The 27,430-nt window shown below is 45.8% G+C and overlaps 1 protein-coding gene across 4 annotated transcripts in view; it reads left to right on the top strand.

The window, feature by feature from the left end:
• Positions 1–27,430, top strand: part of FRMD4A (FERM domain containing 4A) — a 586,135-nt gene that overhangs the window by 254,206 nt on the left and 304,499 nt on the right. The window contains exon 1 of one of the 4 annotated variants that reach the window (XM_084781775.1): positions 12,961–13,389. The exons of the other annotated variants lie outside the window; for them this stretch is intronic. Within the exon in view, the coding sequence (XP_084637901.1) occupies positions 13,324–13,389 (66 nt within the window). The 5' untranslated portion in view covers positions 12,961–13,323. Of the gene's footprint in view, positions 1–12,960; positions 13,390–27,430 lie in introns of those variants that run through there. 4 annotated transcript variants of the gene reach the window in all.

Genomic DNA, 27,430 nt, shown 5'->3' with positions numbered 1-27,430 from the left:
GGCGGGTTGTGGAAAATGCTGCTCTACAATGCCTGTTTGCTATGCACGTGAACTTGATGTGAGCCCAGGATGGAAGTTGTTTCCTCTTTGTCTCTGTCTCTGTCTCTGCATGTGTCTCTGTCTCTCTCTATGTATCTCTCTATGTCTCTGACTCCCTCTCTCTCTCTCTCTCTCTCTCTCTCTCTCTCTTTGAATGTGTATGTGTGTGATATGCACGAGGGTGTGTATGTGCATTTCATGTGTGTGCTCATGTGTGTATGTAAATGTGAGTTAGCAAATGTGTACGTGTATACATGGAGGCCAGAAGCTGACATCAGACATCTTCATCTACCACTTTTTCCTTACTTACTGAAGCAGAGTCTCTGGCTGGAGCCGGAACTAGGCAGCACTGGCTAGGCTAACTTGCCTCAGCCACTTGCTAGCTGGGATTACAGGCAGCAGCCATGCCTGCCTGACTTTTTGCGTGGGTACCAGGGATCCGAACTGGTCCTCATGCTGACACAGAAGGGACTTTATCCAGTGAGCTGTCAGTCCTCCAGCCATATTGTTAACTCCTATTTAACAATGCAGCTCAGGTCAAAAGAGCAGACTGGTGCAGGAAACAAGTTGGTTTATAACAGACGAAAGACCATTGGCCAAGATTTTCTCGACAAAAAGTTAATGTTCGAACAAAATTAGGAAATAGTAGAATGGACAACAAAGCAAGGTTTTTGTTTTTTGTTTTTTGTTTTGTTTTTGTTTTTTGTTTTGTTTGTTTGTTTTTCGAGACAGGGTCTCTCTGTGTAGCCTTGGCTGTCCTGAACTCACTTTGTAGACCAGGCTGGCCTGGAACTCACAGCGATCCGCCTGCCTCTGCCTCCTGGTGCTGGGATTAAAGGCGTGCGCCACCTGCGAGGCTTTTGGAGAAGGTCCTAAGAGCTGCTTTGTGGAAAATGTAGGAAGGAGGGGACGTAGGCAGCCTCTGTTAGTTAGCAGCTGTGGGAGAAGAGTGAAGGGCGATGGAGCTCTGGTTTCTTGGTTTTGTCTCATTTTGTTTTGGTTTGGTTTTTGGAGAAAGCAGAAGTGCTTTGATTTCAAGACAAAAATGAAAAGCAAAACTAAAACAGGAAAAGCCAGTGTGACACTGAGGGACTTTACCAATGTGTACTGCACTGCTGTTTCCAGAGCTTCCTCCTGAGAGAGCCAGTCATCTGGCCTTCCCAAGAGGGACCCATAGTGCTCTTCTAATTAAGAAGTAGAACCTTCCCCACCTACAAAGGCCTGGCACCTGCTACTCTGCAAGGCAGAGAAATGCATAGGCTGCTGATGGGTAAGAGACACTTTCCTTCTCCCGAGTGCTGTGTGTTTCTCTGTCAACTGCTTTCTCACCAACACCCCCTTAGCAGGAGCACCTGTGCACCTGAAGGCTGAAAGTCCCACAGCCACTATGGGGTTAAGCTCAAGCTCCATTGGGACTTGACTGGCTCTGAGGAATGCATTCTGCATCCTGGGGAAAGTGCAGCCTGAGCTAGTCTGAATGTCTGAGGAATCCAGTTGTTTTACCAGGGAGTGACTACAAATGAGCTCTACCTGGGCATCCACGTCTTTATGCTGGTCACCAGCCTCATGTGTGGCCTTCTGCCAACAGACCAAATGAGGTCAAATTTCCCCAGGGGCCATTTCCCTGTCCACAAAATACAGCCAGTTTCTCATGCCTGTTGCTTGCCCTCCTCCCCGCTTTAAGCATCACATCACACTATGCTCTTGTGCGCCAACATTCACTTCAGCTAAATTCCTTTTGTCCCATTCTTGAAGCTCTCCATTGCACAATGGGTATGCTATTAAGACCATTGAGACATGAATACCAGACATTTTCCAATGCTCCTCCCCCGTGGCCCTGCCACACACTTTTTTTTTCCCAAGCAGCTTTGCCACTCCACAAGAACTCTCTGTTTTGTTCCATGGAAGAATGGTCTTCCCTCAGTCACAGGGAACAGTGATGCCTCACAAAACTACAGTGTTGTGTCACATGAGTCCAGCATAGTGGATGCATCACAGATTCCAGAATTGCTTAAGCTTCTTCTCAGACTCCACAGATTTGACTGGCTGATGACTATAAGAAAGTTCACCTGAACTTATCCCTCTGGGGTGCAAATGGTACCTACTTTAGAGGGCTCTGGTGATGGTTAGCTGAATTCATACTTTGGGCTGGGCAGGTGAATAAGTCTCTAAAGTACTTTGCAAGCATAAGCATCTGAATTTGATTCCCAGAAGTCACATAAGAAAAGCCAGGCACTAGCTGGGGCTAAAGTTCAATGGTTAGAGCACTTGCCTCTCATGCATGAGGCCCTAGGTTCAATCCCTAGTACCACTGCGGGGGAAGGGGGGAAATCCAGCTATGGTGATGTATGCTTGGAATATACTGGAAAGATGGTGATAGGTGGATAGATAGCCTAGCTTGTTTGGCAGGTTTCACAACAGTGAGAGACCATCTCAAAAAAGGGATGATATTATATACATACAATGTATTGTTAATTAATATGTAATAAAATATTGTATAGAAATATTATATAAAGTATATTATGTAATATATAAAACATATAGCAATTTTTGCAATGGCTAAATATTAGGTGGAGCATAGGTAGGCAGATGAATCCAGAGAGAGAGAGAGTTATTCATTCATACATAGATGATTGTAAATAGGCACTGGAGAGATAAATAGATAACATAGATAGATACGTAGATGATAGCTAATTTTGAAGACTAGATTCAGATTGTGGATAGAAGAACTAATAAGATTTTACTCAGAAATTAGAAATACAAACTCATAGACATGAAAGATTTACTTCCCCTTCAGCATATACAGAAGTATATATAACCCCTTCCTGTGTGAGCAAAAAGAATATTATGAAGCAACAATTATGAATAAGCAATCTCAATACAGCTTACTTTCTGCAGAAGTGTCTTCCAGCAATTCATGACCCTAAGCATTTCCAGCTGCAGGATTAATGGCCTGGTGCTTGCAGAACATGGCAAAAATCACTACAACCTCAATGCAAATTCAATAGAAAACAGCAAGCTGTGTAAATATTTAATATGTTTAATTATGTTATATTAATTAAATCAATTATTTAGTGTCTTGGCTGCTGTTCTGTAATGATTTTTTGCATGTCCAGGAAATTAATGGTGTCCACATGTCCCTTGTAGAAAGCATACTCCAGTGAGGTCCTGCAGGCTGATACTATTGTTTGTCAAAATACTGCCTGTGGCCTTGAAGATAAAAGGAAGCTGACACGATTTGCAACAGAAATAAAATAGACACTGGTCATAAATTTAATGAGGCACGGGTCGGCCTGACTGATCAAAGTCATTGGTGATGAGTTTCCATTCAGCCTAGTCCTAGAGAAGTCTGCAGACTCCAAAAGTCACGGGACCTGTCATATATCTTAGCACACTGTGGACAGTCTGAGGGTCTTTGTTGGCTACATTGCCGATCACTTAATCAGATTAGATTCTAGTTTGGTGAGTAAAGCTTGGACAACTGACAACAGTTATCAATTTCAGACAGTCCACATCTGATCAGGTGTCATGGTTCCAAGTCATTCAGGATTCAACCCTTTTATGAGCTGGTTATGTCTCCTTAGGCCTTAAGGAATCCCTTACTAACAGGAGTGTTTGAATGACTCCCCCTTTATGCTTGCTTTGTGTGGTTTTAATTTTTCATTCACCCTTCCAGGTGTGCTTCGGGTAGATAACACAGAAATGCTTAAGGGAACCGTTAGTCTGGATTTTATTAAGTTGCTTTTAAGGGTGCACTTTGCTGTGTAGAAGATGATTTTAGCATCTTTGTGTTAACCACTCACTTATGCCCTTTATCACCATATTTATGGGACACAGCTGGGTCCATTTGAATCATGGAAATCTCAGTTTAGAAAAGACCATTTGTGGGCTAGGATATGGCCCACTTGGTAGACCACTTGCCCAGCATGCACAAAACACTGGGTTTGCTCCCCAGTACAGCATAAAGCCAGTCATGGTGATGTGCTTCCCTGCTTTTTGCCTAAGAGGGAAACAGAGACAACAGTTTCTATGGAGATAAGTTTACCCCACTTTAATCCTGAGCTCTGGGTTTCCACTAGACCATCTGGCCAGTTAGCTCTTGGTATTAACCTGTTTCCAGCTGCTCACCCATCCACTAGTGCTAAGTACAGGGACGTGAGCCACCATGCTTGGCTTTTGCCAAACTCATACCCTCATGTTTGTGCAGCAAGGACTTTATCCACTGGGACATCTCCCCAGTGTCTCTAACAAATATTTGTAAAGGCCTTATCTTGTCCTCAAATAAAATTCATGAATAATAGGCACTGACATTATAGCCAATTGGCAGAACACTTGTCTAGCATGTTGGCATGTCCAAGGCCCTGGGCTGGATCACTAACATTTAAAAATAATCATGGATATCACAGCAGGCTTACAACATATTTTTAAACCATTGACACAATTCTGTCGTGCAAACAAGAAGAAAAATAACATTTTTTTTTACCAAATAACATTTATTATAATGTGTAAATATGTAGGTATAATGCAACTGTTCAAGAGGTCACAGGAAAGCAATGGATTAGTTAATCTCCATGAAGACCAGAAGTTAACTATCCCCAGCCTGCTTGTCAGGGACTTAGCTCCTCCTGGGACATTGCTGTCAGCATATTGCTGCTCTTACAACATACTCCTTCCTAGTGCTGTCTCAGTAGAGTGCAGCATGGCCACTCCTTGATCTTCATGACAGCTATCTTCCCCAGGAAAGTTAGTAAGCAGGGAAAAAGTTCAGAGACCGCAACCCACACCCACCGTCCACCACTCTACCCTCTTACTGCCTGGGGACTCTCTGCTCACCATTATCCCTCAGATGCCTGCCTGCCATCACCCTCACCTCGTCTCTTGTTGGGAGGGTAGCATCTTTGGGCTGAACAAGTGATGAAAGATGAGGGGGTATTCAGGATGGGAAGAAATATGACTTGGTATGTGCTGCGTGTGTGTGTGTGTGTGTGTGTGTGTGTGTGTGTGTGTGTGTGTGTGTGTGTGTAGAGAAGAGTAGTGGGGCTCTCACACATCCTTTTCAGCCTTTGCCACTTTTCCTATTATTTCTGGACAAACCTCAAATGCAGGAGGTTGTAATAAACAGCACATGTTTATTACATGTTGGATAGAACTATACACCCTTCTCTGTTGTGGCTCTGCAGTGCCTTGGACTTCAATGGTAAGGGTTCCCTGTTAACACTTGGGCACTTTTTCATTTGGTCCCTAGGATCTCCTACTAAAGATAATCTGGAGAGCCATACACTGTGTACATATCTTTGCAGGGGGGTACATCAAAATGTCTTGTCACGCATGCTTGTCATACTGTTTGCTACACAGACACTGCCTGGGCAAATCAGATAGCTCACCAGGCTGGCCACATGTGGCCTCAGGTCTTCATGATCAGAGGTGATCAGAATCCACAGGTGGGCTCTTGAGGCTTCTAGATTTCTGAGCTGCCCAGGCCCCCTGTTTCTCAACTAGGAGAGCGTACAGCTTGCTAAAGGATGACCATGGGAGCTGTGGAGATGGCTCAGGGATGAGGGGCTTGATGGACAAACATAAGGACCAGAGTTCAGACCTCCAAAGCACACATAAAGCCAGGTGGAGATGCAGACTCCCTGTAATACTGTCACTCATTTGCAGAGCTGGGATTCCTGAGACAAGCTGGCTAGCTTGAATACTTGAACTGGTGTGCTCAAAGTTCAGTGAGAGGCTCTGCCTCATTAAATAAAGTGAGGAGTGGTTGAGGAAGACACTGAAGTCAACCCTTGGCCCCCACTTACCCCGGCAAGAGCATCTGAACATACACATGCACACACATATAGCCCATATATGCTAATACACAGAAACACAGGACACACACACACACACACACACACACACACACACACACACACACACACACTTTTGTTAAACAGTACAGTATTAGCTGTGAAAGCTTTAGGAGCCATTGCTCATTGTACATAAGTTACCACAGGAAATAAACACATGGTAGAAAGTCAAAGTCAAGGTTACTTGAAATGGATGGCGGTTACACTGGGTTACTCTTACCACCAGAAGGTTAGGGCTGGGATCAGGTTTTGAATTGGGGTTAGGGTAATAGATTTTTTCAGCAAGGACCTAGGGAGCAACCCAGGTCCCTCCCCAAAATACCCAAAGCAGAGACCATGTGTCCAGAGTAACCATTCCATACCTCAGGCACTCAGGGCTTCTCGCTTGAGATTAGTGATATATGCTTCGCTCAGACTATCATATGCTTTACCCACAACACCACCCTCCCTGTACCTGGAGAAGGGTCTGTGTTGCCATGACATACATTTGAATTCTAGAAAGCAAGGTGCCTGTAGAAAGGTCAAATTTGAAACCATTGTTTTTCATGCTACTCAAGTGAGCCCTTCTGGTGACAACCTCAGAAGCCCTCCCAGGGACAAGGCACGTGACAGGCGACAAGCAAAGATCAGGCAGGTTATTGTACCTCCTTCTCCTCCAGCACTCGGGGCACCACAGCCAGTGCCTGACACTAATGTCACTATGGGTTTTCAGAATCCTGCCATTGATACTTGTGAGGGAACAGGGGCTTGTGGGTGCAGGACAAGGGCGGCAGCAGAGTCAGGGGACATGGAGAGGAATAGACCTTTTGTGCTTGTCAGAGAAGCCATCAAAACTGAAAATGCAGTGTGACTGGGAGAAACAAGGTTGACTGTGTGACTCAGCTGATAGCCACAGTGGGGGCATGAGGACAGGCACCAAGAGATCTCTACAGCCCATTGCCCTGCCAGTGCCAGCCTTCAGGGTCCTATAGACACAAGCCTTTAAATTAACATGTTTGTCTTCACAGAAATGGCCAGAGCAGACAGGCTACCCTTTATAACCCTACTTAAGACAGACAGCTGTTGTATTGCTATGAGAGGAGAGCTGTTTTACTGATACGTAACATCTCTAGAATTCACCCATAGTCTGGATATAAAGTGAGACAGAAGTTGAACAGGCAATCCATCAGTAAGCCATTATATTAGTCACCTTTACCTGTGTTCTGCAGGGCTTTCCCATCCTACCACTATTTTTATAGAGGAATAATTTAAAATATAAGATTTATTGGGGATTTTGTATATGTGTATCTTATCAACACAAGCTAGCTAATCTAAACAAAATTTCATTTTGTTAATCTTTTCTTTTTGAATTTCTTTTTAGATAGGGTCTCGCATAGCCTTAGGCTCCCAACTATGCATGTAATTGAGGTTGGCCTTCAGCTCTTGATTCTCCAGTCTATTACCAAGTACTCACATGTACTACCATGCCCAGCTTGCTTGACTGATGCTCTCTCTCTCTCTCTCTCTCTCTCTCTCTCTCTCTCTCTCTCTCTCTCTCTCCACTCAAAGAGAGAGAAAGAAACTTAAAGTTGGCCCTCTCATCAAGTTTCAAGCTTACAATGCAGCGGTGTTAATTGTGGCCACACTGCTAACTTTAGTCTTTATCCTGCAGGCTTTGCAGGCTAGTCAGTGCTTTGTCCCCTCTGACCATCACCTTCCCAGACCCCCTCCCCAGTCCCTAAAAACCATCCTCTACTGGTTTGACCCTTTGGGACTCGCCGTGTAAGTGAACCCATGCCGGTTCTGTCCTTATGTATCTGTCTTATTCCAGTCAGCCTAATGTCCTTCAGATTTGAGGGAAGAATGATTTCTTCAATAAATAATCCTGGAAAATGGGGTATTCTCATGTAAAAGAATGAAATCTCACACTGTATACAAAAGCTTGCTCAAAATGGATTAAAGGCTTCATTGTTGAGGGTTACTGATGCAGTATATTCCAAGTGTGTGAGTCAAAATTGAGTGATCAAGATAAAGCCAGTGACTTCACTTCAAAAAAAAAAAATCTTAGCTTTTGCTCAATAATTGGATTCAATTATTACTGATACTCACTAATCCAGCCATAAAATGGTTAACTAGACTAGTTTGTGGACCAGTTCTGATCAGTCTTGCAGAAATCTGAGCCACTGTTTCATACGTGGTCTTCAAATGAGTGACCTTGAGGAGAAAATTCACTGCTCTTGAGTGAACAAGAAGATGTTTCCAGTAAAAGACATTTTATATTCTACTGCCTAGTGCTTAGGACCTGCACACGGCTGTCCTCACTAGAGCTGGCCTGTTCAGGGTTGAAATGTCTGAATGGAAGAATATCAGCTTTATAGATCATTTAACGTGGGCAGTTATTTCCAGGAGTGAAAACAAAACAAAGTAACAATAATAACAACAAAGAGAGATTTTTCTCTCAGTCCCAGAAAGAAGGATGGGGAAAACAGCTTTATTTTGGTGTCCAAAGATTGACATTTTGTTTGTCTATGCAGCAAAATATTAAACCTGGGGGAGATGTTTCATAACATAGGAAGGCGAACCAAGCATTCAGAAGTCAAACAGAAACAGAATTTTAGGGGTTGGAGAAATGGCTCAGCCAGTGGTGTGCTTTGCCACATAAAGTTGAGGACCTCTGTTCAACACCCAGCAGCTGCCTGCAATGCTAGGCATGGTGGTGCAAGCTTGTGGTCCCAGAACAAAGGATATGGACCAAGGTTCAGCGGTAAGGTGGCCCTCCCACCCTATCCAGAGACTGCTACAGTTTCCACATCCCTCATGAAGGACTCTTGTGGGTGATACCCACAACCCATCACATATTTCCTATTTGCATGTCAGGCTAACTCTCCTAAGATCAATTTCTCCCTTTTAGAAATTACTGCAGAGACAGCCTTACTGGGCCCAGGGGTATGGCTCAGTGGGCAAAGTCATCCGCCATCAAGACTGAAGACCTAAGTTCAATCTCAGATACCAACATGGTAGAAGGAGAGAACCACATCTGGCAAGTTGTCCTCTGACCATCACACATGTGCCATGGCCTGGACACACACACACACACACACACACACACACACACACACACACACCATATTTCTTAGGGCCTCCCTCTAGAGTACTCGCCATTTGCACGCCTAGACTGTACAGAGTTGCTTATCCCTGCTGTCTTTTGTTTCTTTCAAGCTCAAATAATTGTAGAAAACAACCATGAAAAAGCATTGCTGAGCCTGAGAATCTGACTCATTAAGTGAGAAATATTTAAAACTATTGTTCATATTAACCAACTATTCTCCATCGGGAAACCATTGGTCCAGCCCAGAAAGAGGGCTGATAAAATAAACTAGGATGTCTTTTTGTGAATAAAAAATTCCTTGGAGGACCAGTTAGCAAAGTGCTTGTTGTTTAAACTTGAGGACCCAAGTTTCAGCCCTAGAACCCACATAAAGGTGATGAGAAGACTGACAAGTGCTTGCAATCTCAGAGCCAAACAGATGCAGGATGCTCGTGGCTCACTAACCACCCAGCCAGGCCTAGTTGGTGATTTCCAGTCCAGGGGAAAAATCCTACCTTAAAGCAAGCAAGTAAACCACAAGAGCTAACAACTTCTAAGGAACATTACTCAAGATCCAAGGTTGACCTCTGGCCTCTGCATACACACCCAGATACACATGTGTACCCCAATACTCAAACATGTACATGTACACACAAAACCAGATAAATCAAAGAGTACCTTTTCCCAATTTAATTCATAGAAGAATGAGCAGATGAAAACTTGAACACTCCCCTGAGATTCCTGACATACTAGAGCAATACTGAATTGGTATACCCAATCTGTCTTCCTCATCAGTCTTCTAGTGGCATGGCCGATGGTGCCCACATCATTGACTTGATAGGTAAGAAATGCCTGGCTCCTTGAGTGCCTTCCAGACAGCAGTATTTTTTAACAAAACCCTTGGGAACTGTGTGAGAAGAAGTAGAGATATGGCCAACAAAGGGGGTGGCCAAGAGCTCACGTGGGAAGGCGTGCAACTGTAGTTTAAACACAAGATGGCAGCTGTGTGGCAGGAAGTCATCTGTCTTGAGTCGAAGTTGCTGAGGTGGCTCAAGTTACAGAGTCAGTGTCAGATGCTGCCAGCATATCAGCAGATAGGAAGGCTTGGGAAGCCATTCCCCTGTCAGGGAAATATGTTTTCTGTGAAGTCTCAGCTATGGAAGCTGTCCATCACAGCATCTCCCCGGCTCCGCCTCTGACGCCACCGCTTAACAAGAGACACCTGTTGTGGCACTCGCTCTCCTTCCTGGACTAGAGGCTCAGATTTGAAACTGTAACATGCCAGACCTTTACATGGAACTCATGACAGACTGTCAAGCTAAGCAAGTTTGACATATCTTCAAACTGCTTTTAAAACAATGCTAAGCTCTCTCTCTTTTTTTAATCAGGGTTTTCTTTCTAGTGGGAGAGTAACTTTATTTCATGGTGACTCTATTTAAATTACACATACTGAATCTGGCTACTCTATCTTTGGGAAAATGAATGTTTGTGTGAAAGCTAAAGCTGGGAATCCTGCTGTCCCCCCTTTTAGAGAACCGTAGAAAGGGGAGTAGTTACTACAGAGCAGGAGACTCTCGGACTCCTGTTCCCTCCTTGGCCTCAGGTGGGCTGCCTTCTCCGACATGCTAAGTGCTTCCCTGTTTGGAATCAAGAAACTAGACTTTGTGAGTTAGGACTTGTGTGGTAACTAGGAGGCTGTCTGGTCTCTCTACACTGAGGCTATGTCTGTTGGTAGAGCCACAGCACACAGGCCTACTACAGTCTTGACAAGCAAGTATTCCTGGGAGATTTTCTCAGTTCTGACAATTTGCCCAAAGGGATGTTATTTCTTTGAATATATGATTTCAGCCTCAAAAAGAAAAGAAATTCTGGGCTGGGGAAATGGCTCAGTGGGTAAAGTACTTGCCACACAAGTTTGAAGACCAGAGTTCAAATCCCTAGGAAACGTGTAAAAGTGTGGCAGGCATGGGTGCTTGCCTGCAAGCCTGGTGCAGAAGGGGCATAAACATGGAATTCTCCTAGCAAGCTAGCTAATGAGTTAGACTAGCCAAAACAGGAAGCTATGAGCAACCGTACCTCAATAAATACGGTGATCTACTATCAGGGAAGAAACCCAACATCAACACTGGACCTTCATGTGAATGTGCACACAGGTGCATGTGCAACTATGCATACACATACAAACAGGCATCACACATGCATGATGATTGCTTAAATAAACAATGGGCTAATTGGTGACGAAGCTATAATGTATAAATGCAGATTTATTGGAACAAGCACAGGAGGGGGAGGGGAAGAGGAGAAGGTAGGACAGTGGGGGAAAAGGGGGGCCCTGGAACCAAAATGTCTGATTTATATAGTTAATCTCTGGGAGAGGGGAAGCCCCGCCCCTAGGTAGAGAGCAGGGCATGCCAGCCACACTCTGCAGCAGGACATATGTAGGGGAAAAAAATCTAACACATGTGTTCTTGAGGATGTTATCCTAAGTGAATATGCCAGTCACCAGAAGCCAAATACAGCATGACATGTCACTTACAGGGCATCTCCTAGACAAATCAGATGCATAAAAAGCAGAATGTAGGATTATGGATGGGAGAGGTGGGGAGAAAGGAATAAACATGAAGAGTCAGTGTTTGGAGCTGGGAGTGGCGGTGCACGCCTTTAATCCCAGCACTGGGAGACAGAAGCAGGCAGATCTCTGAATTCGAGTCCAGCGTGGTCTACATAGCAAGTCCAGGACAGCCAAGGCTACACAGAGAAACTCTGTCTGGGGAGAAAGAAAGAAAGAAAGGAAGAAAGAAAGAAAGAAAGAAAGAAAGAAAGAAAGAAGAAAGAAGAAAGAAAGAAAAAAGAGTTAGTGTTTAATAGTATGGTGGCTCAGTTTTACAAAAGTCAATGTTTCCAGGATTGGATGGTAGTGATACTTCAACACACAACTGTACAACACATAATTGGACAGGTGTGTGTGTGTGTGTGTGTGTGTGTGTGTGTGTGTGTATGTGTGTAAATATGGATTCAGTGATGTGAAGAACATCCTCAACTTAACATAGTAGGTGAGACGGGAGAGGTGGCCCAGTGAGTAAGGACACTTCTTGAGAAAGTACGGGGACCTAAATTCAGATCTCCAGCAAGCTAAAAAAAAGGGGGGAGGGGGAGGAAATGCTGCTTACCTGTAACCCCAGAAGTGGGTGTGGGTGGAGACAGAGACAGGAAGATCACTGGAGCGTGTTCATCACCAGCATGGCAGGAAAAAAAACAGAGTGGCAATCTCCAAGCTTAGTCCTGTCTCAAGGGAATCACATGGGGAGTGAGCTACAGAGGAAAACACACCCAACACCCTCCTCTAGACTCCCCACACATGCATAGTTACACACACACACACACACACACACACACACACACACACACACACACACCGCTACAAAAAAATTTGTGGCAGCAAATTTTGTGTCTCATGTTCATTACTACTTTTCTTTTAATGCTTGTATGAATAAAAATGAGTCAAATTGTAAAAGCAGAGAAGGATCCCCACGTTTCGTGACTATTGCACCTGGCAGATCCTGGAGGAGTTGACACAGAGAGTAAATCTATTTCTGAGATGTTTATCTACCCTTGCATGGAGGGGGTGTAGGAGGAGGTGGGGGGGAGGAGATTGTATGGGATCTAATAATATTCTGGGGAAAAATTTAGTACCCTCCAACTTTCATTTCCTTGTTTTCCACAAGACTGTGTATTTCTCTGTCGTGGTGCACAGAACAAGGTCTGATGCGTCCTTCACAAAGAGCCATTGATGGCGTGTCTGTGTGAATTGCCCTGGCATCGGTCACAGCCAAGTTCTGCAGGACCCACTGCCCCGTTGGACAATACACTCCACTGTGCGTAGCCATTTATGAAAGGTCAGAAATGAACTGAGAAATGGCCGGAGTCAAAAACATGTGGCCCTATAAATATCAGAGTCAGACGGCTTCATGCATTTTCCCCCGTCTCGGCTCTGCCCCATCTAGCTGTCTCCACAGTCATCTGCTGTTGAGGTCCCTTGCACTCAGTGGGCATCTCACGTTGTAAAATTCTGCAGAGGGAGCTAGATTCTTCACCTGGTGACCTTTGTGCCCGTCCCAGTAGCATAGAACCACTGATAGAGTTTGGGGGTTTTTGTTTGTTTGTTTGTTTGTTTTTTAAGCCTTTAGACTTTCTTCTAGGGAGCCCTGGCAGCCTGTTCTGCAATGCTCTGTTTTAGTTTAAGAGTCTCCACTTTGCATTAGGGGCAACTCTGCCTCGGAACTGACTTTGACGCCAAGGGTGTTCTGTGAGCTGAAGGCTTTGCAGAATCAGCTCCGTGGGGCCTAAGCGTGAGCTGGGACGTTGACCATGACTTTAGGTGCCAGACTGGATGACTTCGAGATGACACTGGAGCACCTGCTCATGGACGTGTTTGTAAGTAAAAGCTCTTCATTCTCAAGTACGGGGATCGTCCCTGCCATTCCAAGTCACTTAGGGACTGTGTCCCCATAGCTTGCACTTGTCCCATCTCCACACCACATTTTTATGTGCTACTACTACTAATGTGCTGTGGGGGAGGTTGGGGCGGGGGTGGCCATGTTCCTAAATGTCCAGGGACACAGAACTGCCCACATGGGCTAACTGGCAGAGGCGTGACAGTCGAGATGAAGTAAGCTGCCGAAATCTGAGTGAGTGGGCTGAAGAAACAGAAAACATTTTCCAGGAGAGATCAAAACCACTTTGGTATGCGTTCCCTGGGGGAACCAGATTTGTTTGTGAAGCAATCATTCCAGAGGACTTGGGGGTTGGGGGAGGCTGGGCATTTTATAGAGATTACTGGGTAGTGTCACTAATCCCGCTGTCCCCAGAAACTGTTTCCATGTGTGTTCCCCAGGAATTGATTTGATAAGATGAAGCTGTTTGGTTTGATTTGCTTTCCTCTAAAGAAAGCAGCAGCTGACAGGGACACACACACACACACACACACACACACACACACACACACACACACCTCTTTCTGCAGTGATTTTAGCAATGCAATTAGTCGTTCCCCCAGACCAGCCACAGAGGCTCCTTGCACATGGTCTGGGCTTCCTGTAGGGCGCAGGTCTGCTCTCTCTCTGGGTTACTGATGACTAGCAGGGATGGCAGAAGCTCAGTCTTGCAGGTGGCAATGCAGCTGGAAGGTGTGGGTGGTGCACTCTTTCCAAGAACAACAGTTGCTCTGCCAGGGAAGGTGGCTGCAGTGCATGCTGTGAGGGCGCAGCACCGGTCTGTGTTTAGAATAAGGAAAGGGCTCCGGAGGATTGGCGCTTTTTGACTATACGTCACTGGGACCCTTTTAGGAACTTTACAATGAATGGTGTATTTTGGCAGACAGGAGAGTCTGGAGCATGTTATTATTATCATTATTATTATTATTATTATTATTATCATTATCATTATCATTATTATTATTATTATTATTATTATTATCATTATTATTATATTTATAATTTATCTTCAAATGGAGAGGCAACTTCATGCTGGTGGGATTCCCAGAGGGGCTTTCTCTGAGGAGAGAGTAGGAAGCTGAGTGACTTGAATCCTTTCTGATCGTAGTCATGGCCTAGGGAAGCAAGCCTGAAGGCGGAGAACGTGATGAACAATGGAAAGGGTCCTGCTGCGTGTCTAATCCAGGGACGTGAGTTTGTGGGGTGTACACTAGACAGCAAGGCAGGAAACCAGCTTTGATGGCCAATCCGCTTGGCCTGGCCACCTCTGCCGGAAGTCTGGCAGCGGTGCTGGGGGCTTGGGGATGGGGGGACAGGGGAGCAAAGGATGATTGGCTCATAGGGAATGAAATTAACCAGAAAAAAAAATTAAATACTCCAAGGACATTAATGTACCCCCCTTGTTGCCTTGTCCTCCCTAATTTCCTTTCTGTTCCCTCTATGCTCCCATGGTCTTGTTTCCAAGCCAAGCAATTATCTCCCGCTTTTGTTATTTTGTCTGTATACCACATGTATTCCTTTTGCCTGAGGAGGTCAGAAGAGGGCATCAAATGCCCTGCAACTGCAGTTACAGACGGTTGTGAGCCACAAAGAGGGTGCTGGGAAATGAATCTAGCTCTTCTGGAAGAGCACTGAATGTTAACTGCTGAGCCATTGCTCTAATCCCCTGGCTGCCCTTTTAGATCAACTGCCTGGGAAAATAGATCAATTGCCCAGGAATAACGGGGAAGTATGTCTGACAATTCATAGGAATTGAGAAGATTAATATCGTAAATAAATGAGAAGGTGACTTGACATCTGTAGGCTAACATTTTCTCTTTCAACCTGGCTAGAAACCACAGGCTTTCCCCCAGTGAATCTGATTGTCTAGAACGAGTATTTGCGTCAGTGTCCTGGTCCGCTAAGGCTTTGCGCATGCTCATTAGGATGCATCCCACTGTCTCTTTGCGCATGCTCATTAGGATGCCATCCCATGAGTCTCCAGAACAGTTGTTTCTATGTTGACACCTCTTTTCCAGGATTACCAAGGGACATTGGGGTAGGTGTGCTTTGTGGAAATGTAAGGCTCTGTAAGATGAGATAAGGGGGTCTAGCACATCTTTCGTCCCATACCTCGTCACCACTTGGGGCTTCTCTAGCTGCGGCTGTGCCGCTGGGTTCAGTTGCCAGCGCCCACATCACACCAGGCAGCTCACAGCCCCCTATGCCTCCAGTTCCATGGGATCTGATGTCCTCCTCTGGCGTCCAAGGGCAACTGCACTCACACATGCACACACCCCACACATGTACACGCGTACTTTTTTTTATTGGAAATAAGTATTTTAAAAGAATGGCAAGTATAGAATTTCCTGTTGTGTGTGTCCTGCTTCCAATTGTCAGTCCATCCTCCTCCTCTCGTTTCAGAAGATGAGAAGCAAGTTTCTTGCCGCTCATCTCTCATCTCCAGTAGGCATAGCTCAGAGGCCCTGCCTTGCAGGGACATTCCAAGACCTCCCCACAGACCAAGGGCACCCAACACAAACTGAAGAAAAGGACAACAGGAAGCCAAGCAGATGTCTTGAAACATTCTTTGTTGAATTAAATAGCCTGGCTATCTGCACTTGAATCTGTCCTGTCAAAAGCAGGCAGAGGCCCCCAGCTCCCCACTCTGCTGCTAGCATTCCATGTGCGCATTCTCAGGACCATCCGCGACCTTCTCATTATTTTCCCATTGCGCTGACTTTTTATCTGGCGTGAGTCTGCTGTGACATTGCTCCTTCTGTTTGCAATTTCACTTTGATTTTTATCAACATATGTGCATGGCAATTTTCATGAACACAAAAGTTGAAGAATACTTGAAGGCTTATGAGGAAATACCCCAGGTTCCAATCCCTTCCTTCCAACCTCTGAGTTCCCTCTCCCCAGGGGAGCCATGTTCTTCCAAACGTTATATCTGGTGGTTGACTGTAGTTTTCTCAATAATATGTTGCCTTAGTCCCTGCTCTATTGCTGTGAAGGGACTCCATGACCCAAAAAAACCAAAACGAAACAAAACAAAAAAACCAAAAAAAACTAAAAAACAAACAAACAAACAAAAAAACCCAAAAAAAACTCATTAAGAAAACATTTAATTGGGGGTTTGCCTGCAGTTACAGTGGTTAGTAGTTCGTTGTCATCACGGCAGGGAGCATGGCAGTGTGCATGGTCCTTCAACAAGGCTATTCCTACCCCAGCAAGGCCACACCTCTTAATCCTTCTAATCTTTTTAAACAGTTCCACTTCCTGGTAACTAGCCATTCAAATATATGCCCCTGTGGGGGCGCATTCTTACTCAAATTACCATATACATTTATATACTAATGTCTTAGATACCTAAATTTGAGATGTTAAGCCAACACCCTCAGTGATGAGGATTTCACACTTAGTGTATCTGTGTTCATGTGTATGGAGGTGCACATATATGTGTGGATGCGCAACCATACGTGAGCACGTGCATGTGTTGGTCTCTCATTGGTCTAGAGCTCATGAAGTAGGCTAGGCTGGTTGACCACTGAATACCAAGGAACCTGTACTCACCTCCCCACTTCTTTTAAAATCAAAATGTAACTTAGGCTGGCTCCTGGGATTGAGCATCAGTCCTCATGCTGTCAAGATAAATATTCTACTTACTAAGCCATCTCCTCAGTCTGAGGGTTTTAACTCTTGTTACATTCCTACACACACACACACACACACACACACACACACACACACATTTCTCCCTTTCCCTGTCTTCTGATATTGCAGTTTAATGTAAAACCTGTCTTTATTATGCTAACAAAATATTGTTTATACCTGAGAAATAGGGTGTGCTATAATTACATATCCTGGTGGATTTTTACAACTTTATGTTTTTCCTGGAGTTAATAATTACCTTATATTCTCATCTGCCATTTTCCTATAAGATTTTTCAATAGAGTTATATGACTTGTATCCATTTAGAAACTTTATTATATACTAAATTCACTTCCATTTCTGAGGTGGGGTGCATCCTTTCTGGAACTCTCCATCTCTCATCAATTAGATGAGCTCCTTTCTTGGTCTTTTATATAGCTGTCTTGATGCTTCTCTTGTCAAACATCCTACCAGCCCCCTGTCTATCTCTCCTGTGACCAGTTCCTCTTTTCTTAGAAAAAGGGGACTTTTTCTTTCTCCAGTGTTCACAAGAAGCAAATCTACCTGTCACTGAATGACTGTCCTGTGTGTTTAATAATAGGACTTGTCTAGCGGTTGCTCAAGTGACATTGACACTTTCAGCTTTGACTCCTCTCTTAAACTCCATCTCAAAGCACCCAAGTACCAGAAACTCAGCGTGTCCAGAGCCACTCTGCACCATTTTCTCAGATGTCCCCCTTCTCCTATGCATCCATCACAGCAGATATTAGCATCCTTTCTCTTGTCTCCTTGGTTAAAGGGCTATAGAAGAGGGTCATCTTTACCATTTGAACCACTACAATAACCTTGTGACTACTCTGTTGACCTTCATTCATTCTTTGTTAATCAGCCCCTCCGAACTGGTATCACTCCATTGCTAGAAGTAAGTTGTAATGAAATCCTTTTGCTCATAGAATGAGGTCGTCCTAGGTTTGGTTTTGATTGCTAATATAAAGCACCATGACTAAAAGCAACTTAGGGACAAAAGGGTTATTTCACTTAAGAGCTTATAAGTCCATCACTGAAAGAAGCCAAGAACTCAGGGCAGGAAGTGAAACAGAAGGCATGCAGGAATGCTGCTTACTAACTTGCTCCTTGGCCTGATATCTTCTCTCACTCTCTCGCTCTCTCTCTCTCTTTTGGTTTTTTGAGACAAAGTTTCTCTGTGTAGTTGTAGACGCCCAGTTCTCAGCCTGATTTCTTATACAATTCAGGGCCACCTGCCCAGAACTGGCCCTACCCACTGTGAGCTGGGCTTTCTCACATCATTCATCAATGAAGAAAATACCCCATAGAGTTACTACCCACAGGCCAATCTGGTGGAGGCAGCTTCTCAGTGGAGCTTTCTTCTTTCCAAATGACTCTAGCTTGTGCCAAGGGGGCAGAAAACTACCCAGCACAGAGGTCCTGTAGTATGCAAGTGATAATATGGCCTTAGACTCATTTCTTGTGAGTGTGTGTGATGTATGTATTGTATGTGTGTATATGTGTGTGAGTACAGGCACACACATGCCACAGCAAATACACAGAGGTCAGAGGTCAGCCTTGTGTGTTGCTACTCCCCTTCCACATTGTTTAAAGCATATTTCTGTTAGTTTTTATTGTGTATGCTTAGCCAGCTGTCCAGAAAGCCTCTAAGGATTCCCCTGTGTCCACTTTTTTACATGGGTCCTGGAGATTCAAACTCAGCTCCTCATGATTGCACACAGCACTGAGCCATCTGTCCAGCCCCTTGGTGTCATTCCTTACCACCCTTGTTCTCACACACGTGACTCGGTATCTCATGCAATTTTCACAACTTTTCTTTATGTTGTAGAGGCTTAAAATGCAAACAGAGTGGTGCAGGCCAAGAAAACAATAACAGAATCCTCTGTTCATCCTCGCTTGCCTCTAAGAATTGCTCCATTGAAGGTATTTTAACGACTCTGGCCATGAACTTGTACTAGGACGCCCTTTGACATTTTGACTTACTGGTTAGTGGGTGTCCAGAGCACACTCAAGATAAACCACGTTCCCACGGCATGAAGTTCTAACAAATTCAAGTTGCTTTCTCCCTCCCTGTTGGGAAAACATAAGACTGGTGTGTGAGTGGTGCTGACATGTCCCCTGGGCATGAGAGACAGAGGAATCAGACACCATCAAAGAAAGGCCCCACTCTCTTTTCCAGCACTAGGATCGTTTCAACTATGGAGATTCAGTCTGTAGATGAAAATTACATGTTCACGTTCTCTGCTTAGGAAAAAAAAAGTAAGCATACAAATGAGAAACAGGTTTAAGAGTTGGTCATTTGCCACCCAGCACTTAGCTAAGCATCTCATGTGCCTGAAAGGAAGGAGCCAAGCCTATTGAAAGTAAAACACCAGCATGTACTGGCCCTGCGTAGAAGTGCACCATATATATCCAGCTAATTCTAGGAAGTCAATACCACAGATAAGGGCATTATTTATTTTGCCATTCCAGGTGTAATTACACAGTTTACCCTGTGCAAAGTGCACTTCATAAACATGGCAGATCAATGCTAGTTATCAAAATCCATCCATAGCTGACAGAACATGAAAAAGGGCTTTGCAAAACAATCTGGAAAGCTCATCTGCAGAGCCAGCCCCACAGGTCAGCTTATTACCTGCTCAATCACACAGGCATCCTAGTAATAGTATTGATTCCCTGGGACCAGGAGATGACATCACTCTTAAGAGCATGTGCAGTAAGCTATTCCCGCCATGCAGAATGGCCAGCAGCTCAAGCTGAGCCTCTGAGTGTTTGGAGTGGCCTCTAGCTGGCAAGAGCAAGTCGAGTTCTGGTGGGGGCCAATCATATCAAAGCAAGGCGTGAAAACCTTTCATACAGAAGAATGAAACCCTCCTGCTGGGGCTAGAGAGAGAGCTCAGTAGGTAAACATGAACAAAAGCCAGGCATGGTGATGTGCACTTATAATCCAAGCAGTGGGGAAGTGGAAACAGACAGTTGCCTGGAGTTCATTGGCCAGCCAGACTAACCTAGTTGCAATCTTCAGGCCAATGAGAGACTGCCAAAAATCCAAGGTGTATGATACCTGAGAAACGATAGGTGAGCTTGCTCTTTGGCCTCCACATGCATGTACACACATGCACTGATATAAACACATGTGCATATTCATGTAGCATGCACATACCTTCTCATAAACAAGGACACACACACACACACACACACCACTGCTTGTGAACAAGACCTCATGAGCAAAAATGTAAACCATACTGCCAGCAGGCCAATGGCCTCAAGGCATGCTCAGACAGGATAGTGATGACTCCTCCTTGCCAAGCATTAATATTCTCCACATCTCTACAGCTTGACCATAGCTTTGAAGATCTCAGGAGATTCGATGACAGCTGCTTATCTCCAGGTTTTCCGATGGCACACACATATCTTCCTCTCCAGCCTGAAAGAGGGCGGGGTCTATTTCCACTGTGATAGGAGGCATGCCTTTGAGTTGATGGGACCAGGAGCCTTTTTTGGGGGGGTGAATTAATATTCTCCTCCCATCATTGAACTGAAACATACAAAACACGAGTTTTCAAAAGGCTGAGAAGATTGTTTGTTTTGGTTTTGAGGTTTTGTTTTTGTTTTTGTTTTTGTTTTTGTTTCTTACTACTTGGATAGGTGGCTCAGTGGGGTTAGCCTGTGAGGAAGTCCCTGAGAAGATGCAGGATTCTAGAGAAATACACAGGGAGACAGGAAGATGGACAGTGAGGCCCACAAGGCTACAGGAAAATGTGGCCAGTGTGTGATACACAGCAGTGACACAGTGGCTAGGGAGCCAGTGACAGCATGACTGTGGCCAAGCGACTCTACTTCTCTGTGCCTCCGTTGCTTCATCGTTATCCAGGGAAAGAACGGTACCTATTTGAAAAGACATTAAAGAGCATCCCTGCAATAGAATGTGCCAGCTAAAGGGGCTGTGCTATTTCATCAGACACTCACTAAGGCACCTGAAGGCTGACTGGGGAAAGGCAGGCAATGAGAGGACATGACAACCTTGGTTTGGGCAGGCCCAAGGCCCACATCCTAGAGTCAGGGGTGGTGTATGCAAGACAGTCACAGTGTCATCTCAGAAGAAAGCTGGCCTCCACATTGAGCATCACACCTGGAGTCAAACTGGGCAAGTGCACCCCAGATCCCTTCCCTTCTTTGTATAGTATCTCAAGGAAGAGTAGGTGCTAAATGAAATGTGGAATTCAGCCAACTAGTGAGGGGAGGAGAGGGAAAGAGAAAGAAGAGAAAGTGAGGAGCCGCCAAAGGGGGATGGGATCCAGGAGAAAGGAAATTGTGTCTCTCCACTCAAAGCAACCACACTTCTTCCTGCAGCACCTTCCACACGACACGGGGATACGCTCTGTTCAAAGGCAGGTGTGTGAGACCAGACCTCAATTAAAACCAAAGGAAACACAATGGCCACACTGATCTGAGGAGTTTCCCACAGCCCCAGGAGTGTTATGTGATGTATTGGTCCTGTCTTGGGAGGGGGTATACTTTACCTTTGACCTCACTTCCGGACTCTTTCTTAACAGTCTACACCCACCAGGTAGTGTGTACTAATACTACAAGGCAGGGGCCATCTGAGTCAGCTAAGTTTGGTAGGACTAAGAATGTGGCTGGGGTGCTAAAGAAACCCAGGGATTCTCTCCCAGAGCTCCCATTTCAGACTCTAGGAACTAGTGGTTAAGAGTGCCTCCTGCTCTTCCAAAGGTCCCGAGTTCAATTCCCAGCAACCGCATGGTGGCTCACAACCATCTATAATGTGATCCGATGCCCTCTTCTACAGCTAGAGCACTCATATACAATAAATAAATAAATTTTAAAGAATTCCTAACATGGCAAAAATTACAACCCAAGCTTCTCCCCTGGCTACAGCTTCTCCACCCCAGCTCAGAGTAGTTTGGGCCATCACTTTGTTTGGAAACCGGACATGCTTGTGGCCCCTTTCCTGTCATCCCACAGCAGCGCATCCCCCCCAGCCCTCAGCCCTTCTGGGAATGAGGCAGGGAGAAGGAAAACCGGAGCAGGTATCTTTGCCTGCTTAGAGCTGTCCAGTTCTGTGGAACTGACCTTTTTTTTTTTTTTAATCCCAACTTGCTCATCACAGGTGCCCCGAGGGTGTTGAAAGACTGACTTTCTCCCCACTCCTGCAGCTGAGAATGGTTTCCCTAGCCGACAACACTACCAACGTCTGTCTTTTAGTTGGTCACCCCTGTTGCCTCTCTCAGCCTGGAGCCCAAGCTAGTGCCTCCTGTTTTGGATTGTTTGCTTGTTTTGTTTTATTTTTGCCCGCCCTCCATACCATGTCAGAGCACCTAGGATGTCCCCCAAGACCCACTCTCAGCTCCCTGTGTCAGTGGATTTCACTAAGTACCTCAAGCTAGCCTGGAACTCATGATCCTTTTGCCTCAGCCTTGGGTACTAGGGTTACATGTAAGCATCACCATGGCAAGGCGCTCCTTTCTCTTCCTCTTTCTTCCACCCTGAATAGCCTGGAACATGAGGCCAACTTAGGTTTCAGGCCTGGTTCTGGGATGCTCCCTTCCCAACTCCACCAGTCCCTCCAGGGCAATAAACAATGGGTGGGGATGGGTGGGGCCAGGGGCCAGTCCACATTCATGTGACCAATCCCAGGGTTCCATCAGTGTCTCAGTCGCCCTGAGTGTAGCTTGTAGCATGAACCAGTGTGCTCATAGCTCTGATTTGGGTCTCTTGTTATGTAACTGTTTGTATATGACAAGCACATACACACACAAACATGTAGACATATACAAATATATATACTCACAGCCACACACAAGCACATACAAACACAGATATATATACTTGCTCATACATTCACCCTTATACATCAACACAAACACATATGTACACACACACACACACACACACACACACACACACCACATACACACACAGAGATTAATGTATACGCATACACTACACCAGATGGGTTCTTCCCTTTCTCCTGTCTCTTTCCACCAACTGTGATGTCATAAACTGCTTTATGTCCCACAAGCCATTGCCCCCATCCTCCTCCTTCCTGCTGCCAGTGACCTAGAATACAGCTTTGATTCGCTGCGCCTGCCTTTGGCACATGGAGAACACTGATTTTCCCGCAGTGCAGTTCCCTTCATCCCTGAGTGGCTTCAGTCCAGACTTTCACATAAATGTTTTCCTCAGGACTGGAAAGAAATGTTCCAAGTAAACAAACAAAACCCTCCGTCGGCCTGAGTGTTCTGCTCCTTGAGGCAGTAAGTGCAGCGTGAGGGACTGAAGCGCTGAGGGCCACTCCCCCAGTGGCATCTTCCCTAGCTTGCCAGGAACCCTCTAGACTGTGCTCCCAGATGCACGTGACCCAGGGTTGCCGTGTCCTGGAGAAGACCTGCAATCTCCGAGACACATTTCTTCCCCACCCTTTCTCTTTGCCTCATCCAGCTATCCCTGGCTTCCCAGGGTCCGTCCCTTAGCCTGTTGTCAACACTGGCCGTGGACCCACTCTTTCACAGAACCTTTCCCCTCGCTGTCCTTGTCTCAGCTCCTGTGACAGTTTATCTTCTCCCTGTCACTTGGCCAGGAAAGGACAGTTAAGAACTGGGAGCTGTCACTCTTCTTCATCCTCCCCGCTGGCTCCATCAGTGCCCGTGTAACCTACCCACGTTGGCATCCATGTGGCCTTGGCCTGCCATAGATGACCCCGTCTCTGAGCTCTTCTTTTTCAGCTCCTCTTTGTGTCCCTGAAGCAGTGTCTCACTGCCCTTTCCCCAGTTCTTTTGGGCTCTCTGTGACTTGGAGTCAAGCCTAGGTGACATGGCAGCAGCAAATCCGGAGACTTTGAAACCGCCCATCCCACCAGTCCACTAAGCATGTAGCCTCAACTCCCCTGTAAGCCTATGTGGGGATCCTTGAAACTGCCCATCCTACAAGTCCGCTAAGCATGCAGTTTCAACTCCCCTGTAAGCCCATCGGGGATCCTTGAAACTGCCCATCCCACCAGTCCCCTAAGCATGCAGCTTCTGCTGCTCTGTAAACCTATTAGGAGAATCTTCTTTCTAGATTGTGAAACTGCTAGAAGCTGACGAAGCACCCTGTGGAATAGGCCAAGTTGGGCCCTGCAGTTACACACAATTACTTCGGTTTACACCTGAGTTCTGACCTGTCCATCAGTGTGCTCTGGTCACCTTATTCTCGGTTTCTTCACCTGTGAAACACAAATAATGGAAAGCCATTTGGTTCACCGAGATAGCCCTTGGAAAGCTCCCAGCCCACTGTCTAGCAACTCAGTTAGCATCCACGCCGTCTCTTCCGCTAAAGTGCTCCTATCAGTACGAGCGCCTGTCCCATCCTGGGAAACACACTTGTGTTCTAACAATGAGAAGAAATAACAGATACTGACGCTGTCACATTGGTAAGGAACCTGAAATGTACAGGTCTCAAAATTCTATGGATAGGCAACCAGATACTTCAGGGCAAGCTGACTAGTCAGAGCCTTGAGACCATAAGGAAGAGGTGGGCATTTATTCTACAGGAACTGGGGAAGGCTCCATTAGTGGGGAGAGCCTCTTCTGCTTACAGCAAGCGTGCCGTGCCTCTGGCCCCCCCGCCCCGCCCCCCCCCCCCGTCACACTGGGGAGGGGTGGAATGTGCTGGGCTGCCATGCATGGGGAGTCTGGCCCAGGGTTATTTTGATTCCCATTAACATTCCCTTCTATACGTGTTTAACTGTAATTGAATGCATGTGCTTCTGTTTTATTTGCACTTAGTTCATCAAAGTGTCCTTTACAGTCTGAACTATCCCGCCAAAGCCTCGAGGTTTTCAGCGAAACCCCCATTAATACCCCTGGGAAACAGGAAGTTGTATTTACCGAAATATAAATAAATTCAGCTCTCAAGAGCTTTGCTGGGGCCGGGGTCACAGGAGAGGCAGTCATCCACTCATCCTCTCAGAACAAACTGGGAAGCACAGAACCCCGGAACTCTGGACACACAACTGTTTGGAAATGCATCTGTCCTTTGTTCAAACCTGGGACAACTTCCAGTGCCATTTTGGAAAAGCAAGAGACCCTACCTATTTGGGTGAATAACTGAATGTCGGTGCAGATTTATTCTCTGCTCCCGTCTGCTTTGAAGCTGGCCAGTGAGTGTATGCAGGAAGAGAGGAGGGGAACAAATGATATGTAACCTAAAACCCCTTTCCAAAGCTATCCAGGGGGCTCCCCCTCTCCCTGCCTCTCCCCTCTCGCTCACCCTCCTGCTCACTCCAAATGCACACATGGAACCAATTATGAACAAAGACCGATTGTTGTGCACTCGGACTTTCCCACGTGGGCTCGCTGCTTTCTTTAACTGCCTCTTAGTGTGCGTCTGCGTGGGAGGACCCTGCCCACGGTTCCAGCCCAGGACCCCAGTGCCGCGGTCCTCCAAGCCTCTCTGTTCTAATTCTTTCTCTAGTGGCATAAGATCCCTCTTCCCTTCGCACCCCACCCCCACTTCCTATTAGGCTTGTCAGAATAAACAGAACTTTTCTTTTCCATCACTCTCGGTAAACTGAGCCATGAATAAAGAAAAGCTGGTTTCCAGCATGTGCTAGCATCGGGCTAAGCCTAGGATCCTCACAGAGGACCTGAATGTTACTTTCAAGAAAACCAGGACAGGAGTCGTGCGTGTGTGTGTGTGTGTGTGTGTGTGTGTGTGTGTGTGTGTGTGTATGTGTGTGGTGTGATGTGTGTGTGGTGTGATGTGTGTGTGTGTGTGTGTGTGCGCGCGCGCGCGCGCGCATGTGTGTGTGTGTGTGTGTGTGTGTGTGTGTGTGCGCGCGCGCGCGTGTGTACATGTGTGTGGTGTGATGTGTGTGTGGTGTGGTGTGGTGTGTGTATGTGTGTGTGTGTGTGTGTGTGTGTGTGTGTGTGTGTGTAGAATTATGTTCTAGAGAAGCAAACAAAAATTCCTTAAATCCTGGAAAGCCATTACTTATAGTTTTTCTCTGCCCTGGAAATGAGCTGATTTGAGGAGATGAAGTGAAGGGGGTAGGGGTGGGGGTAAGCTGGTGAGGTAGCCATTACAAAATGCCACAGAAAGTTAAAACTGTGGCCCACTTGGACCATCTGTGGGAATGACACCTCGGTTAGAAAAGGCTTGGCAGATGTGGATGAGGCTGACCTTGAGTCTTTTGAAAGCGTTGTAAAATCACACATGACTTAGTTGCCCTTGAGGGCAGACATAGAAATGAATGTCCTAGGGTCAGTGAGACGGCTCCGTGGGTAAAGGCACTTGCCAGCAAGCCTGAAGACTTGAGTTCGATCCCCGGGACTGGACAGTGGAAGGAGAAAACTGATTCCTGAATGTTGTCCTCTGACCTCCATACCACTACCATGGCACTCCTCAAACCAACGCCTCCATGCACACAGGCACACAAAATAAATAAATAAATAATGTAAACGTTTTAAACAACAACAAATGTTCTAAGTGCATTTGCACGAGGTGGTGGCACACGTAACGCCTTTGGCTTCTTCAGTCTGATTGTCTGAACGACGGATGCAAAGATAGCAAAGACAGGTTCCTTCTCCTACCCCCACCTTTTCTTCCTGTGGATTGCATTCACATAATTAATTTGATGCATACATTTATTTTCTGTTGGAGGCACTAGTGGGAAAAACATTCATGTCTGATGTTCAGCTTCACAGAGGTAATTTATGAATCCAAAGAGCCCCCCCCCACCCCCAAACTCCCCTGTGTGTTGTTCCTAGTCTTCAAATATTTTTTAATGTTAGGACGAGAATGAAATCAGAATGCAGGATTTTGACTTAATCTCTGCTCCAGATGTGGGGGAGATTCCATTTAGTCCTTTTAAGGGAAGCCTGTGACCTACTGTACAGCCGAGGGGCTTGGGCATCACGTGGTGGAGTGAATAATGCGTCTGGTACAGCCTTGATGAGACAACTGACCTGGTTGCCGTCCACAGCCCCAAGAAGCCGAGTTGACATTTCTGGATCACCCTCCCCACGAGCAGCACTTAGCCACTCCTGGGACAGCGTGTCTCACGAGCCAGCGCTGCAGGGGCAGCCAGAAGGAAGCTAGAGGTGCCGCTCCAGGCAGCTGAAGTTGAAGAACTTGGGCTGTTTTCCTTTCTCCCCATCCCCCACCTCCTGACCAACCACATCTTGACTCACAGGGCCAAAAACTCTTTAAGCTTTTCGATATTTGGGAAACCTCGCGAAGACCACAGCTTAGCTCTGAGAAGGACTCTAGTTCATCTCTCACTTTGCTACTAGCAACACACACACACACACACACACACA

The sequence above is a fragment of the Acomys minous genome, assembly GCF_964271855.1.
Source record: "Acomys minous genome assembly, chromosome: 5".
NCBI classification, from domain to species: domain Eukaryota; kingdom Metazoa; phylum Chordata; class Mammalia; order Rodentia; family Muridae; genus Acomys; species Acomys minous.
The sequence above is the reverse complement of the archived record's forward strand: the minus strand, read 5'-3'. Positions and strand labels throughout refer to the sequence as shown.